Genomic DNA, 14399 nt, shown 5'->3' on the forward strand with positions numbered 1-14399 from the left:
TACTGATTATAATATGAGATTGATTAGATATCATTAGAAAACAATTAAATTGATTTTACCTCTTTTCTTAATCGTAACTCCCAAGGACCTTTTGAATAAGTTAATGAAAAATTGTGAGCCGGTGGAGCTAATTTAGTCTTCATTGAATCAATTGCTTTCTGATCACGACGATTAATTTGATTTGATGAATCAAGAGGCTTCAAAAATTCATTTGATTCAATGTATTCAAGACGATCAAGTGACAATCGGTGATTTGGTGATTTATAATTCATGGCGGGTAAAGGAGGTGGTTGATCTTTTCTCCTCATCATGACTGGTGTACTTGGACCATAATAACTGGACGAAGCGGCAATTGAAGGTGGTCCACCGTGATATCCACTGGGTGAGTGGTGGTGATGTGAATGATGGTGCATTACCGAATGATCATCGTTATTTAATCCATTTGGACCATTGATTGATTCCGATCGAAGCTCTAAATTAGATGAAGGTGGAGGTGGTGGTGGGACTGACATTCGTTTAATTGGCCGAGTAACATCGGTACGTGAAGAGGATTTTGTATGACTAACAGAAGAAATCACTGAATCTTCATATTGAACACTACTTCGAGTGGACATTTGATCTATGAACGTACCTCCCATTGAGGTGGATAAATGGTCACCATCACATTCAGCAGCTACTGTTGAAGCGATGGTTCCACCTCGATTATGAGGACCAAGTTCATCTCGACGTTCCCTGGACTCACGAGATCCACTTCGTCGAGCAGCGGAAAATCTTTCCTTAAATTTGGACAAATTTTCCCCTGAATCACCTCGATCAAGTCGACCATGTGAACTTGAGTGAGACAAATGAGGATTATGATGATGAGATGAACTAGATACCGTTTTTGTAACTAATTGAGGTGAAGATAAGGTCACATTTGAACTTAATCCAAGCGGTTTATCATTTGACTTTGATCGAGTCAATTGATTTTTACTATTATTATTATCACCGTTACCGCTAAGAATCAACATTGATCCCATTAACTGTTTTTCGAGTAAATTTTTTCTATGTTCAGATAATTTTTTCACTCCATTCATAGAACCATTTAAACCATTTCCTGATTCTCCACCACGAATATCCTCCATGGATCGAGCTAATTTTTCTCGGCCATCCTTTTTAGATCGAACTGTTTGATCAATCGTTAACGCTTCTAATTTAGCCTTCATCTCGGAGCTTATTCTAAGTTTACCAATTGACCCTTTACTTGCCCCTTTAAGACCATCGGCCATTATTAAACCATTAGCATCTCCTTTTGACACTTTATCACTTTTCTTGTAACGCTTTTGATGAATCAATCCACCTTTAGGTGATCCTTGTTGCCCGGAGGCCACAGTTGTATTGATCATTGTTACAGGTAATATGACCTCTTGTTCAATTGCCGTTGATATTTCATCGTTTTTATCACAGTCACTGTTTTCCTTTTGTTTTGAATGTTGTTTTTTCATCTTGAACTCAAAGAAACTCGCTGACCCCTCGGTCACTCCGTTATCTCTTGGCGGAGGCCATCGCCATTTACCAATACGAACTGTCTTAGCCCGTCCATAGACAGAGGTAAATGAGGGTGACAATGGTGGTGGCGGTGGAGGTGGAGGAGGAGGAGGTGGCGGAATAGCTGATCGATTACCAGAAGTGTTTAATTGTTTGATTGGTGAAATAATCTGAAACATACACATTGGAAAAGTGGAAACAATTAGTCAAAAATGATTGAAATCAATGGAAAAACAAATAAAGAGCTGAAAACAAAATCGAGAGCAAGAAACAAAAAAAAAACCAACAATCAAATTAACTGTTTAAATGTGTTGAACAATTTAACTAAATGATTAAAAGTAAACGTGTGATAAGGAAACACTGATTAGTCCATAGATGAATGTGTTACACTTTAAAAAAAGGACAACAATCAAACGGTGATTAAACTGAATTAGTGGCCTCTATTTTTCTAGACCAGACTGAGTTGATGTAAGAAAAAAATCAAAAGTCATGGTAATAAGAGGAAAGTAAATTTATAATTTAGAGGAAGGAGATTTAACTGTGTTCAGAAATCATGGTTAAGCATAGTAATCAATGTTAATTGTAATTGTAATTGAAGTTTTTCTGGTTTAGTAAAAGCTGATGGACAAGAAAGTGACCAGGAATTCATTGTTAACTTTTAACGTTTTCGTTGTAAAATCAAGACTAAACTTGTATTTTGAATAAAGTTTTACCATAATTGATTTATCCCAATCAATCAAAGGTTAAACTTGACAATTAGTAAAAAAAATCAAACTCAAATACTATCATTTAAATTTGCAAGATTATCAATCGATTAGAGTATTTTTTTTTACCTGTCCATTGGTTTGACCATCATGATTAGGTGATAATAATGAAGTTGAATCAAGTGAGGTATCTGCTGTTTGTAGTAAATTGTATGATTGAGTTGATTGTTGAATTATTGGTGATAATGGTTTGGATGAGCCTTCAATGCTTGGTGATTGATTGCCCACCGGGGTGTTGAGTAATTGTTGAAGGGCTTGATTTTGTTGTAATAATTGTTGTTGAATTTGTAGATTTTGTTGAACTGCTGAAGCAAGAAAGGCTCGTTGAATCATTTGTTGATGGACTAATTGTTGTTGAATAATTTGTGAGGTATCAACAATTGGAACGGTCATTCCGGCAATATTGGTGAAAGGCATGTTAGTGTTGATTGTTGGTGCACCTTCATTTGTTGCCCTCAGGGCAGCACCAGGTGAGAATGATGAAAATCCCGATGAAAAAGATGTCGATCCAATATCTTGATGACCATTATTATTTGCACCAGAGGTTCCAAAGCTAATTGTTGTCTCTAAATTGGATTCATTAAGTCCACCACCGCCCTTAATTGTTACTACCAAATCTTCAGCATTTGATAAACTTTCCAAATCCTCTGAGACTCCAATGGTTTCCAAATGAGTATTTCCAGTGTTTAAATAAAGAGGAGCGAGAAGACGATGATTATGATCAATAATTTCATCTTCATCATTAATATTTTCATCATTTCCTACCACAGGTAATGAGATAAAATCTAATGGATGGTGAGTATAAATGTAAGAATCACAAACTGATGAAACAACCTCAGATTGATCACAATCACCTGAATAATTTGATTCAGTTGCAATACTGTTTCTCGTACCAAAGGTAACGGTTGATGAGCTTGTTGGTCCAATTAAACTGATTATTTCATTTTCAGTTTCATGGTTATTTTTATCAGCACCTCTTGTATCAGAAGTGGAAGGCGATTCAGGATAACCACCGCCTTTCAATGAGTTTGCAAGATGTTTGGCATCGGAAAGATTGGCAAGGTCAGAAATATCGATATCAAGATCTTGAAGGCCACAATCAATTTCGGAAGGAACCAGAGTGTAAGTACCATCATGATCGGAATCATTATCTTCATCATCATTAAAACTACCACTGAAAATTGAATCAATATAATCATCGGCAACACTTTCAGGTAAATTTTCACTAATTAGATAATCACTTGTAGTATTTGATGATGAATACTCTGATCCACCTTTAATTGACGCTGCAAGAGATCGGGCATCACTCAGATCGTCAAGATTAGCATCGAGAACGGGATTAAACAGATCATCTAGATATTGGTCAAGATCTGAGGTGTGAGAAGGTATTTTGATATTTTTCACATGAGAAGCCAACGAAGGAGCTTCAGAGGTATCGGACATGGCTGATGATCGGACACCAGTGAATCCATATTCACCTTCACGGGTCACTGATCGGTCGATATAAGCTTTTGTTGACTGACCATAGGGTAGATAACGCGAAGATGAACCAGTTGATTTATTACCAGAATATTTAACGTATCGAGAATCTGAAGCTCGGCGACGTATCTCAGCATCTATTGCACTATCACCTAAACCATGGTGAGAACCAGTATAATCGGCTGAAGATATTGATGAAGCGGAGGATTGACTTGAAGATGGGCGAATACCTTGTTTGGGGGTTGCCTTAATAATCGACTCGATGGGTTCTTTATTATTCCGACCATAAGCACCGCTTGAAGTGCCATTCATGTCACTTTGATTCATCTCGAGTAAACTATTGTGACTTGTTGTCTTTGAAGGTCCACTTTGAATCTCTGGATTTTCCGATCCACCGGTAAGCGAAGCGGGTTTCTGAAGAGCGGCAGCAGAAGCACCTCCAGCACTAGATCTTCCTACATCACGATTATTATCAGTACCACTGGTTTGAGCAAAGTAACGATCGTTTAATGCCGATGTGGCCAGACCCAATTCTTGCAAAGACATTGATCGTTTACTAAGCGATGGCCTGGAAGCAAAAGTATCCGATGGACTTGAATCTTTATTTCGTAAATCTTTCCTATTAGAATCACCGGTAATTAGTCCATATCGTTTATTTAGTTTACTTGTTTCGGACAGTTTAAGGTTCGTAATTGTTTCCTCTTTACCACTTTTGTGTAGGTAACGACGATTAAGTTTACTATTTTTAGATAAACTTAAATTAACTTGATCAAGAGACATGAGGCTACAAGAATTACGAGTAGTTCCAACTGGATGATGGACATTAGCACTATGAAATGAACGATGTTGACCCTCATCGGGTAACGAATCCTCAACATCTTCATATTTATATGAATCATCAACATGTGATGTTGAATTTGCATGATTATTGTGAACAAGATGTTCCCTTGACACTGAACGTGCTCGTAAATGACCTGGAGAAGATGACTGATAACTATGTTCAAGGCCACTACTTCGTCTTCTGTCAGCTGATTCTCGAAGATAATTATCCTTTTCTCGGTGGGAAGATAAATGCTGTTCGAATGAGGTTTCATCGAAATCAGCATCATATTCAAATTTGTTGATTCGTTCAGGATTGTGTGGGCTAAAATGATCAATAAAAGATGGAAAAGTGAAAATGAGTCAAGTGGAAAAAAAATATCACAAGGACAATTAACAGACAATTGTCCAATTGTTGATGATTTAGAGAACATAAATTAACTTACCTGTTCACAAGATTTGCTTTACGATTTCGATTATTACGATCAGGGGAAACTAAGAAGAAACTTTTACACACCGGGAATGAAGGAATCACTTCCATTTCCGAGATTAAATCAAATACATAATCTTTTCCATTAAGTTCATAAATATCACCTTCGTCATCTAACTCAACTGTCCACCCAAAGGTATCATCAATACCTTTGGCACGAAGACAATCAGCTGCGAAAGTTTCACCATTAGTCCAAGAAGTGATTGGAGCAACTTTAGTATCACCTTTTATAAGAAAAAAAAAGTTGACAGAATAAATAACAATTCTAATATCTAATCACAAATATAAGAATGCTAAAGTTGAACAATTAACTAACCATCAGATAATTTTCCTTCCAAACACATATTAGCCTTCTTGACCATTGATTTCCATTCCAAATAACAAGGTGGATAAGTACGACAATTTTGTGGCTCAATTGATTCACTTTCGAGTAATTTAGTTTGACAGATATGTTTAAATCCATTATACGCATAATCAGAGGCATATCTATATAAGATGATTAAAGACAATCAATGAGAGAGAGAGAGAGAGAAACACAATTAAGTTGAATGAACAATGAACACACAAAAATACAAATGAAAATGAAAATGAAAATCCCAAAGTTTTCGGGTTAATTTGATTAATCGCTGATTGAACTAATCACTTGATCACTCACTTTAAGATGTATTTGTACAGAATTGGACTCGGAGAGAAACATGATAAACAATTAGCCATTAAAAGCCAACCACGTTCAAAATTGGCTTCCATTTCATTTTTCCAGGTTTGATTACATAATTGGCACAGAATCTCATCTCTCATCATCACATTGGATAATCCTTTCTGGATAATATAATCAGCTAATAGTTTCTCCTTGTGTCCATTTAAATTGTTGTCATTCATGAAACGAAGTATCTGAAAGATGGTAACAAATTAACAATACGATTAATAAAATAGTGAAACAATTTAAAAGCAAAAGTTGAATACAAGAGTAACAATCAAAACAAACCAAAAAAAAACAAAGTTCATAACAAAATGATAACCAAATTTAAAACTTGATTAATCTTAATGAAAGTTGTTTTACTTATGTCACTACACAATTAACTTAATTGTAATAAAATAGGATAGGTAAACAGTTTCAAGTTAAATTAATTCTAATAGTTAATTGTGTGTAGGTTTAATGTTGAATGTTAAAAGTTAACACAATTTAAAACTATTGAGTTTAATGTGTAGTTGATTTTGATGATGATGGTTGATTGCTACTTGTATTTTTTTTTGCAATCTTAATTGTGATCATACCAATTTAAAGATGGACAATGAATCTTGAAAATCATTCTCATTTGTTTTAGACAAAAATGGCGTCCTAATTGGTTCACGCTTCATACCCCAAACATGAGCTCTAAAATAGATGTTGGTAAATTTTGTGAAAGCGTGTTGATCAATATCCAATGGAAGGAAATTATTACGATCTTTTCCGGAACAATCAAAATGCTCCACTGATTTAACAACTTTTTTATCCGATTGTTGACATTTCCATTCTGTGATAATCAAAAAATAGAAGAAGATGAAAAAAACAAAACAAAAGAGTTAAATTCTTGGACAATTTCATGTACATATCAGGTCATCAACAATCAACAATCAGATTAAATTGTAGTCTCTCTCTCTCTCTCTCTCTCTTGATTTTTTTGTCGAAATTGTCAGACAACAATATTGGATAACTTTCATTGAGAAAACTTATAAGTTTTTGTGAGTAAAGGTGAAATAATATGCAGATAGCTAGTGAGAGATTAACTAATCGTTTAGGATTAAGATTGGAAAGTGAATGAAATTATGAGTGACAGTTTGGGAAACTTTAGATTAAGAAATTGAAATATTTCCATAGTTTTTTTCAGGGATTGATTTCGTTGATTGTTGATGTTGCTTATACTTTGGAGAGTTAATTGTTTACCATCTAATTTAGATAATAAGAAGGCCAATTCTGCGGGAATTTCTAAATGATTAACTCCAGCCACTGATCGAGAGATTCTTTCGAGTTCTTCCTTGGCGTTTTTCTCTTTCGCCTTTTCATTGGCAATTCGATCTGATTCTCGTTTCTTTTCGAGAATCGATTTAATCTAATCACAATTGGAAAAACATAATGAAAAGAAAAACAAAATTAGAATCAAGAGAAAAAAGTTAATCAGTCAAATTTAAGTTTCAGTTAAAAATATAAGGATTCATAAGATTATTTGACTGGATTAAGTTAAACATAAGCTTAAGTATTAAAATGTAAGAAATGAGGTTCAATGTATCATGTTGAATCTCATCTTATCATCTTAATTGTACTGATTAGATTGAGAAATAATAATAATAATGTGGAGGCGATGAAACAATTTAAGAGAAACAAATTGGTTGGATATAAGTTTCTCGAATGGTTAATAGTCCAATTGATTTACCTTGGTGTATTCTCGCTTTTGTCGTTTCATCCTCCAATTGGCCTGAACTTTAACGACTCCTTTACGAATTGAATTATACCGATGTCGACATTTGTATCCTCGGTAAACCGATTGTATCCTAATGGCACTTGAACGGATTTTTCGATATCGTTTACGGGCAATATACGCTCGAATATACCTTTGAATGGTAATCACTGATGATCGAAGTAAATTGATTCTTTCCTTTTCCAAAGCGACCTCGAGACTTTCTTTCATAAAAACCTAATAACAATTAACACACATAAATCACAATTAACAATGTAATCACGTCAATCCTTTTCGATTAAAGTTAATTACCTTTGTTGATGCAAGGACATATTGATCAACTGATCCACATGAAAGGTTATCCAAGATGAGTTTACATATCTCTTTGGTTGAGTAATTAGTTGGTGTATCATATTTTGAAATGAGACATCGATACCTGTGGTTAATCACATTAGTAAACAATTAGTTGATTGTTGCTGATTGAAAACGTGGGAACAATTTAGAGTGAATACTTTTCGATTACTATTAAAGTCAAGATGATACTAATGATGATGACAAGGTAAATATAAAACTACAGGTAAACCGTTAAAAGGTTAATCTTAATTTGTTTACGTTTTCATATCAATTATTATCGTTTATTACTGTGGGGGGAAAGAGATGATGAAGAAGATAAATTGATGATGAATAGAGAGAGAGAGAAAATAGAAAGGAGAACGTTAATTAGCTAATGGCGATGATGATGATGATGGAAATTTCGAACAGAAATTAAGAAAATTAATAGAAAGAGAATGAAAAATAAAATGAACAATCTACTTCATGGAATCAGAATTATTATTAACACATTCAATGATCACCAAGAATAACAGTTTGAGAGCAATTTAAATAGCCTCAGGCTATTAATGACCTTTTATGAATTTATCATCTTAAGATGATCATCTTTCAATAGCCTTTAACCAAATTCAAGAGTATTTTCAACTCTCACTCCAATTTAACCTCAACAATTTAACTAACAGACTCAACAATTTGTCTTTACATTCACTTTTCTGACAATTTAATGGTTACAATTATCTAACAATCAAAAACCATAATTACTAGTTTACATAGTTAATTGTTAATGAACTATAGTCATGAATTTAATTAAACATTTCGTCCTGATTATTTTTGCTTTAACAACAATCAAAAAAATAGTTTGATTGATGTTAATTGTTAATTGTTTATTACTGATTATCATTTAGATTTGATTCAATTTTTTTTGTATCACAAATTGTTCAAAGTGTTTTGTTGACAATTAATTTGATTTAACTATTACAACTTGAACGATATATTAATAACCTTCATAATAATAGCAATTAAACAATAATAGTAACAATTAATTTGATTGCTTTTAATATTGTTTGCTCATCATAAATAAATAAATCACTATATTAGTGATTAAGATGAATCAAATTGTTGCAATTGAAAGTGTACCTGATTAATTATCAACTAATTATGTTGATTAATAACAATTTTCTAAATATTGACAATTAATTGAAAGTGGTCACAATTAACAAATTGCTGGAGAAAAAAAGTTAATTCTGAAAATGGGGAGAAAATTAAATTGAAAAAAAAAGTTGATTTTCTACTTGTAACTAAATTGTAATCAATTAAACTGTTATTTAAAATTTAATCTGATCTAATTGTTGAGCTTCATGAAAAGTGATTAAATCCTGTAAAGCAATTAAAAGTTAATCAACTATTTAAACAAATAGTCAATGTTATCATTGACCTTAAATGGTACACAAGAGACAAATAGAAATTCAAATCTAACAATTTACTAATTGTTTGGACTGAATTCATATCAATCAAACCTGGAAAATTTAACTAATCAACTTAATCAATTCAACAGATTAACTATCAAATTTATCAACAATTAGTAGAGAAGAGAAAAATTTAAATTGATGAAAATAAAAAGGAAAACAATGATTAATATGATTGATGATGATCAAGGTAACACCGAGCAACAATTTAACGAGCTCATGTTAATTGCATGGAAATTGTAATTAACATGTTACAGGTTAAAATGATTAAGAAAATTTTGATTAAATTGTGAGGTTAAAATTAAATTGTTGGTGACCAACATGAAAAAGAAGTTGAATCAAAATATATATTAGTCTTTTTCTAATGGAAAGTACATATAGAGATGTTATTTTCTTATTCCTCATCTTTATCTTCATGATACCGGTTTTCATGTTGAATGAATTCAGGAATTTTATCATCTCAATGAGGTGAGAATTCCGGTTTATCATCATCATTATCATCATCTAACCAAAAATTGAAAAGAAGATGAAATTAGTTCCTGTTTCTACATCATCATCATCTTCATCTTTTATGAAATTATTAGATGATGAAAAAACTATTTAGTCTCATCATCAACATTGCCCAATCAAAGGAAACCCTTTGATCAACAACAATCAGCTGTTAATTGTTGTAAATTTAATCAATTCCAAGTGAAATGATTAACCCTATGGGAAAAGAAAAGCGGTAACAATCAGAATACTATTAGAATTGAGTAACTTTCATTGTTATCAATTGAAAATTTTCTCGATTTTTTCAGTTCATTTTCATTGAGAAAAAAAAAGTTTCATCTCTACTTTGTATTAATATTTCTCATGAAATTTTATTCCTTTATCATTGTAATCAACAAATCAACAGTCACATACACACAAGCACAAATTAAGAATTGATGATTTACTTTCAGAGTAATTGAAACATTGAAAATTACTCTTGATACTAGTAAATTAACTATAATCATCATGCTAATGATGAAAATAATAGTCAATAGATTGGAAATTGATAAAAAAAACTCAGGTGATATCATAGAAATACCTGAGGTTGATGATAAAGTTTCTAAAGGGTTAATAGAGATGAAAAGATTTACTATTTGTGTTAATCATTCAGGTGAATCTTTTCATTTCTTTATCATGATGATAGTTTTTTTCATTCATCCTTCCCTTCAACAGAACTTTCTTTCACCCTGCTCCACCCTGTTTCCTACCTTTTACAATAATTTCATGCTTTTCTAAACACAACCTAATCACCATCATCATCATCATCATCTGAGACAACAATCAATTCTGTTAATAACTAAACTGAGAAAGGGAAAGTAATATTATTGAGGAAATGATCGTCAAGGAGGTTAAAGGTTAATTTCAAGGTTTCATCTTCAACAGATTCAACTGATTTTACCTTGAAACGAAGGCTGGAAATTTAACTCGAACCGGGTAACCCAGTTTACGAATTTTAATTGTCACCAGCATTCCAGAATAGCGAAGTTGTTCCAAAACCACTGAGATGTCAAACTTCATGGTTGCTTTTTCGTTGTTTGGTTTTATACATCTAACGAACCAGGGATTACATTTGGACATTGAATCGACCAGTGAATTGAGTGAATCTTGAAATCGTGCAGATACTGTTGGTGCTCTTGGTTTCATGGTGATGAATCGTCCATCAGATCGGTTATAAGTCTTGACAGATTCATTTGTGTTCCGCAATTCTTGAAACATTTTACTGATCATAGTCATTTTAGAATTGATCATTAGCTCGATAACATCGTGACGAAGTGTATCTCGATTCTTGTCTAGAAAACCCTCAACATTGTACCAAACTTGACCTGCAAAGTGTTTAATACCAAATTCCATTGATGAGAGACGAGGTCGACTGTACAGATCGTTAAGAGCGTGATTGTAATGGCACTTTTCAAGAAACGAGTGATCAGAGGCTTTCGGAAATTGGACTCATCGTCCAATAAAGGTAATATACCGATGGGTTTCTTGGAGATGAGGTGAATCACCGCTTGATTATCGGGATATGCTAATGGTACCCAATCGATTTTTTCTTTCGCATACTCTTGTTGTTCCAATTTGAAAACGTATTTCGTGAAATATGATTGTAAAGTTTCGTTGGCATAATTGATACAAAGTTGTTCAAATGAGTTCTCTTTGAAATCTTCGAACCCGAAAATGTCCAAAAGTGCTAAAGTTCGTCTTTTATGTCCTTTGTAAACCATTGAATTGATTCGTTGAACCAACCAAGAGAAAAGGCATGAGTAAAGTGCCTTGGCCATGGCATCTCGAGCATCTAAAGCCTGGTCAATGTTAAGAGGGGTCATCATTCGTTCATTACGAGCTTCGGTAGTTCGGACAGTTAGTGCTTTAAGAATACCTTCCAAAGGTAATTGAAGAAGGTGAGAGGTCCAGCGGACTTCTGAATCACTTCCGATTTCGACACCTTCCTGTCCGTGTTTCAATTGTTTACGGTGGAAGTAAATGTTTCCCATGTGAAGAACCGATGAAAGGATTCGGAAAATTGTATCTTGCTCTTCATTAGTAAATCCAAGAACTTGCATTGCGGCCAAAAGAAAACGGAAATCTTGACCGTCGTTTTTACCCTCAATCTCGGACGAAGAACCTTGATTAAGATAAAAGTATTTGTCGCTTGTTTGAAGGCCATATTTCTCCTTCTCTTGGTCAGTTAAACCGGACAATAGTTCATAGAAAACATGATAATTTCTTTCATCTGGAGCTTGAGTAACGATTCTCGATTTTTCCAAAAGATATTCCGTTGAACGGGCACCAGTTATCAGGCCATCTTTAAAATGGATCTCTAAATATTTACCAAATCGACTCGAATTGTTATTCTTAACAGTTTTAGCATTTCCAAATGATTCTAGCAATGGATTAGCCTCAAGTATCTGCTCGGTGACAATGTTACTCGCTGATTTATTGACAGCGGCCAAATATTGCATAATTAACTTTGAGCTCTCAGTTTTACCCGCTCCGCTTTCACCACTGTACAGGGGACAAATTATCATAATTAGATTTGATTGATTACCATCTAAGAATTGATACTAACCAAATAACAATAACTTGATCTTCTTTGTCCTTGACCATCTTTGAATAAGCCGATCCAGCGATTGCAAATAAATGGCTGCAAATACAAACAACAATCAAAGTTAATTCAGTTTAATCTTAATATTTCTTAGTAATTCAGCTTGATTTGATTGAAATTTACTTACGGTGGTAAAGTGCCAAGTATTTTGCCTTCGTATTTCTTGACCAAATCAAGACCATAAATATCAAACATTTTGTATGGATTAACAGCAATTAAGATACTACCAACGTATGTCTGTGATTTAATTGTGATTAGATTGGAAATTGATAGTAATTAGTTTGATGAAACTTGTACCTTATGAACAATTAACTGTTCAATCATTTTCAAATTCAGTAATCAGGGTAACTATTGACATTATTGATTAAATTGTGAACACAATCAACACCCAAATTAATGATTGATTTTAAATTGTCAACCTTATTGTTTATTTATTGATCATTAATAATCAATTTTATTAAAGCAAAATTCAGATTAATGATAGCGAGTTGAATGAATTGATAGTTTATAAATATTGGTTAATGGTTAATTGTTGATTGATTAAGGTCATCATTTGATTAAATCATCACCATGACAATTAACTGCGAACGAGGGAAAAATTTTAATTAAATTATTCCGTACAGTTTATAAATATAATCATGATGATTTATTGATTTAAAATGAAATTTGAATTGAAATGATATTTAAAAATTGGCATTTAAATTGATTGATTAACCAGAAATACAAATTAATGATAATGAGAGTGGACATTGAAACAATCTAATCAGATTGTTGGGTTGGTAAAATTAAGAGAAAGTTAATTGTAAATAATACAATTTACATTGTATACGTAATGATACTACATTGATTGTTAATCAATTGAGTGGGAAATTGTTCAATCAATCAAATTTGAACAACAAAAAATTAGAAATAAATTCATAATTACAATTAGGTCAGAATAAGAAAATGAAGAAATTCCTTAACAATTTAATTTACTAATGATAAAGAAAACGTGGTTAACTGTCAAACTGAATCAAGAGTAACAATTTAACAAAATTGATATAATATAACTGATTAGTTGGGTTGGAAAGTGGTAATCAATGAGAAATCATATCAATTTAATTGTTAACAGTTGACCTTGTAAATAATAATAATCAACATACAATCAACAATTGATATTAAATATCATAATCAAGTATCATGAATGAAAAATCAATGAAATTAACAGTTAACAAGTTAATCATGAAAAAAAAAGTAATGATAATAAAGTTATGATTATGATGATTAACTAAATCAATGGATTAGTAAAGTGAAATTAAATATAATCAATATTATTATATTGATATGTGATGATAATATTGATTAATGTTAATCCATTTTGATTGAATTAACATTTAACTGGATTAATAAATTGGGAACAACAATTTCATGTGAAAACATTTCTCTCACTGATCATCGTCTTCATAATCAAGTTAATTATAAATCAACTGAAAGATTGATTCTCAAACTTTGATCCAATAGTAATTATCATTAATAATAATAGAATCAATTAAAATGATTTAAAAAGATTGAAAAATTAAACAGAAAACTGATCAAAGTTAATTGTTTTCATTTTGTTGATAATCTTAAAATAAACAAGAATCCAGGCCAAGAGAAGTGACTTTTTGTAAATGGAAATCGTTTTACAAACTAATCATGTAATCCTTAATTGTTGGATAATCATACTAATCAAGATAAATTATTTGATTACATTTGTGTACAAAACTTTAAATACAATTGTGTATCCGGAACAATTAAACAAACTGAATCTACAATAAGGTCCAATGATTGATAATGAGCTTTAATTGTGTTCAACTTACAGATTAAAGTTTCCAATGAAATTAGAAAAAATAAAATAAATTGTTAGTTGATTATGAAAACAATTTAACAACAATCAGATTCATAATCAAAGTTTATTGTAAGTGTGTGTGAGAGGAAAAG

General features: G+C 32.2%; 1 protein-coding gene across 1 annotated transcript in view; it reads right to left on the reverse strand.

Annotated features, from left to right (window-relative positions):
* The window catches only part of LOC128391190 (unconventional myosin-XV-like), a 28673-nt gene that overhangs the window by 8184 nt on the left and 6090 nt on the right, over window positions 1–14399 (reverse strand). The window contains 13 exon segments of the mRNA XM_053351041.1: window positions 60–1697; window positions 2361–4914; window positions 5036–5303; window positions 5396–5565; window positions 5735–5970; window positions 6355–6593; window positions 7004–7169; window positions 7491–7751; window positions 7827–7950; window positions 10740–11283; window positions 11286–12340; window positions 12405–12479; window positions 12568–12677. Coding sequence (XP_053207016.1) covers window positions 60–1697; window positions 2361–4914; window positions 5036–5303; window positions 5396–5565; window positions 5735–5970; window positions 6355–6593; window positions 7004–7169; window positions 7491–7751; window positions 7827–7950; window positions 10740–11283; window positions 11286–12340; window positions 12405–12479; window positions 12568–12677 — 7440 coding nt within the window.

The sequence above is a fragment of the Panonychus citri genome, unplaced genomic scaffold (assembly GCF_014898815.1).
Source record: "Panonychus citri isolate SS breed McGregor unplaced genomic scaffold, ASM1489881v1 Contig00011, whole genome shotgun sequence".
Classification (NCBI taxonomy): Eukaryota; Metazoa; Arthropoda; class Arachnida; order Trombidiformes; family Tetranychidae; genus Panonychus; species Panonychus citri.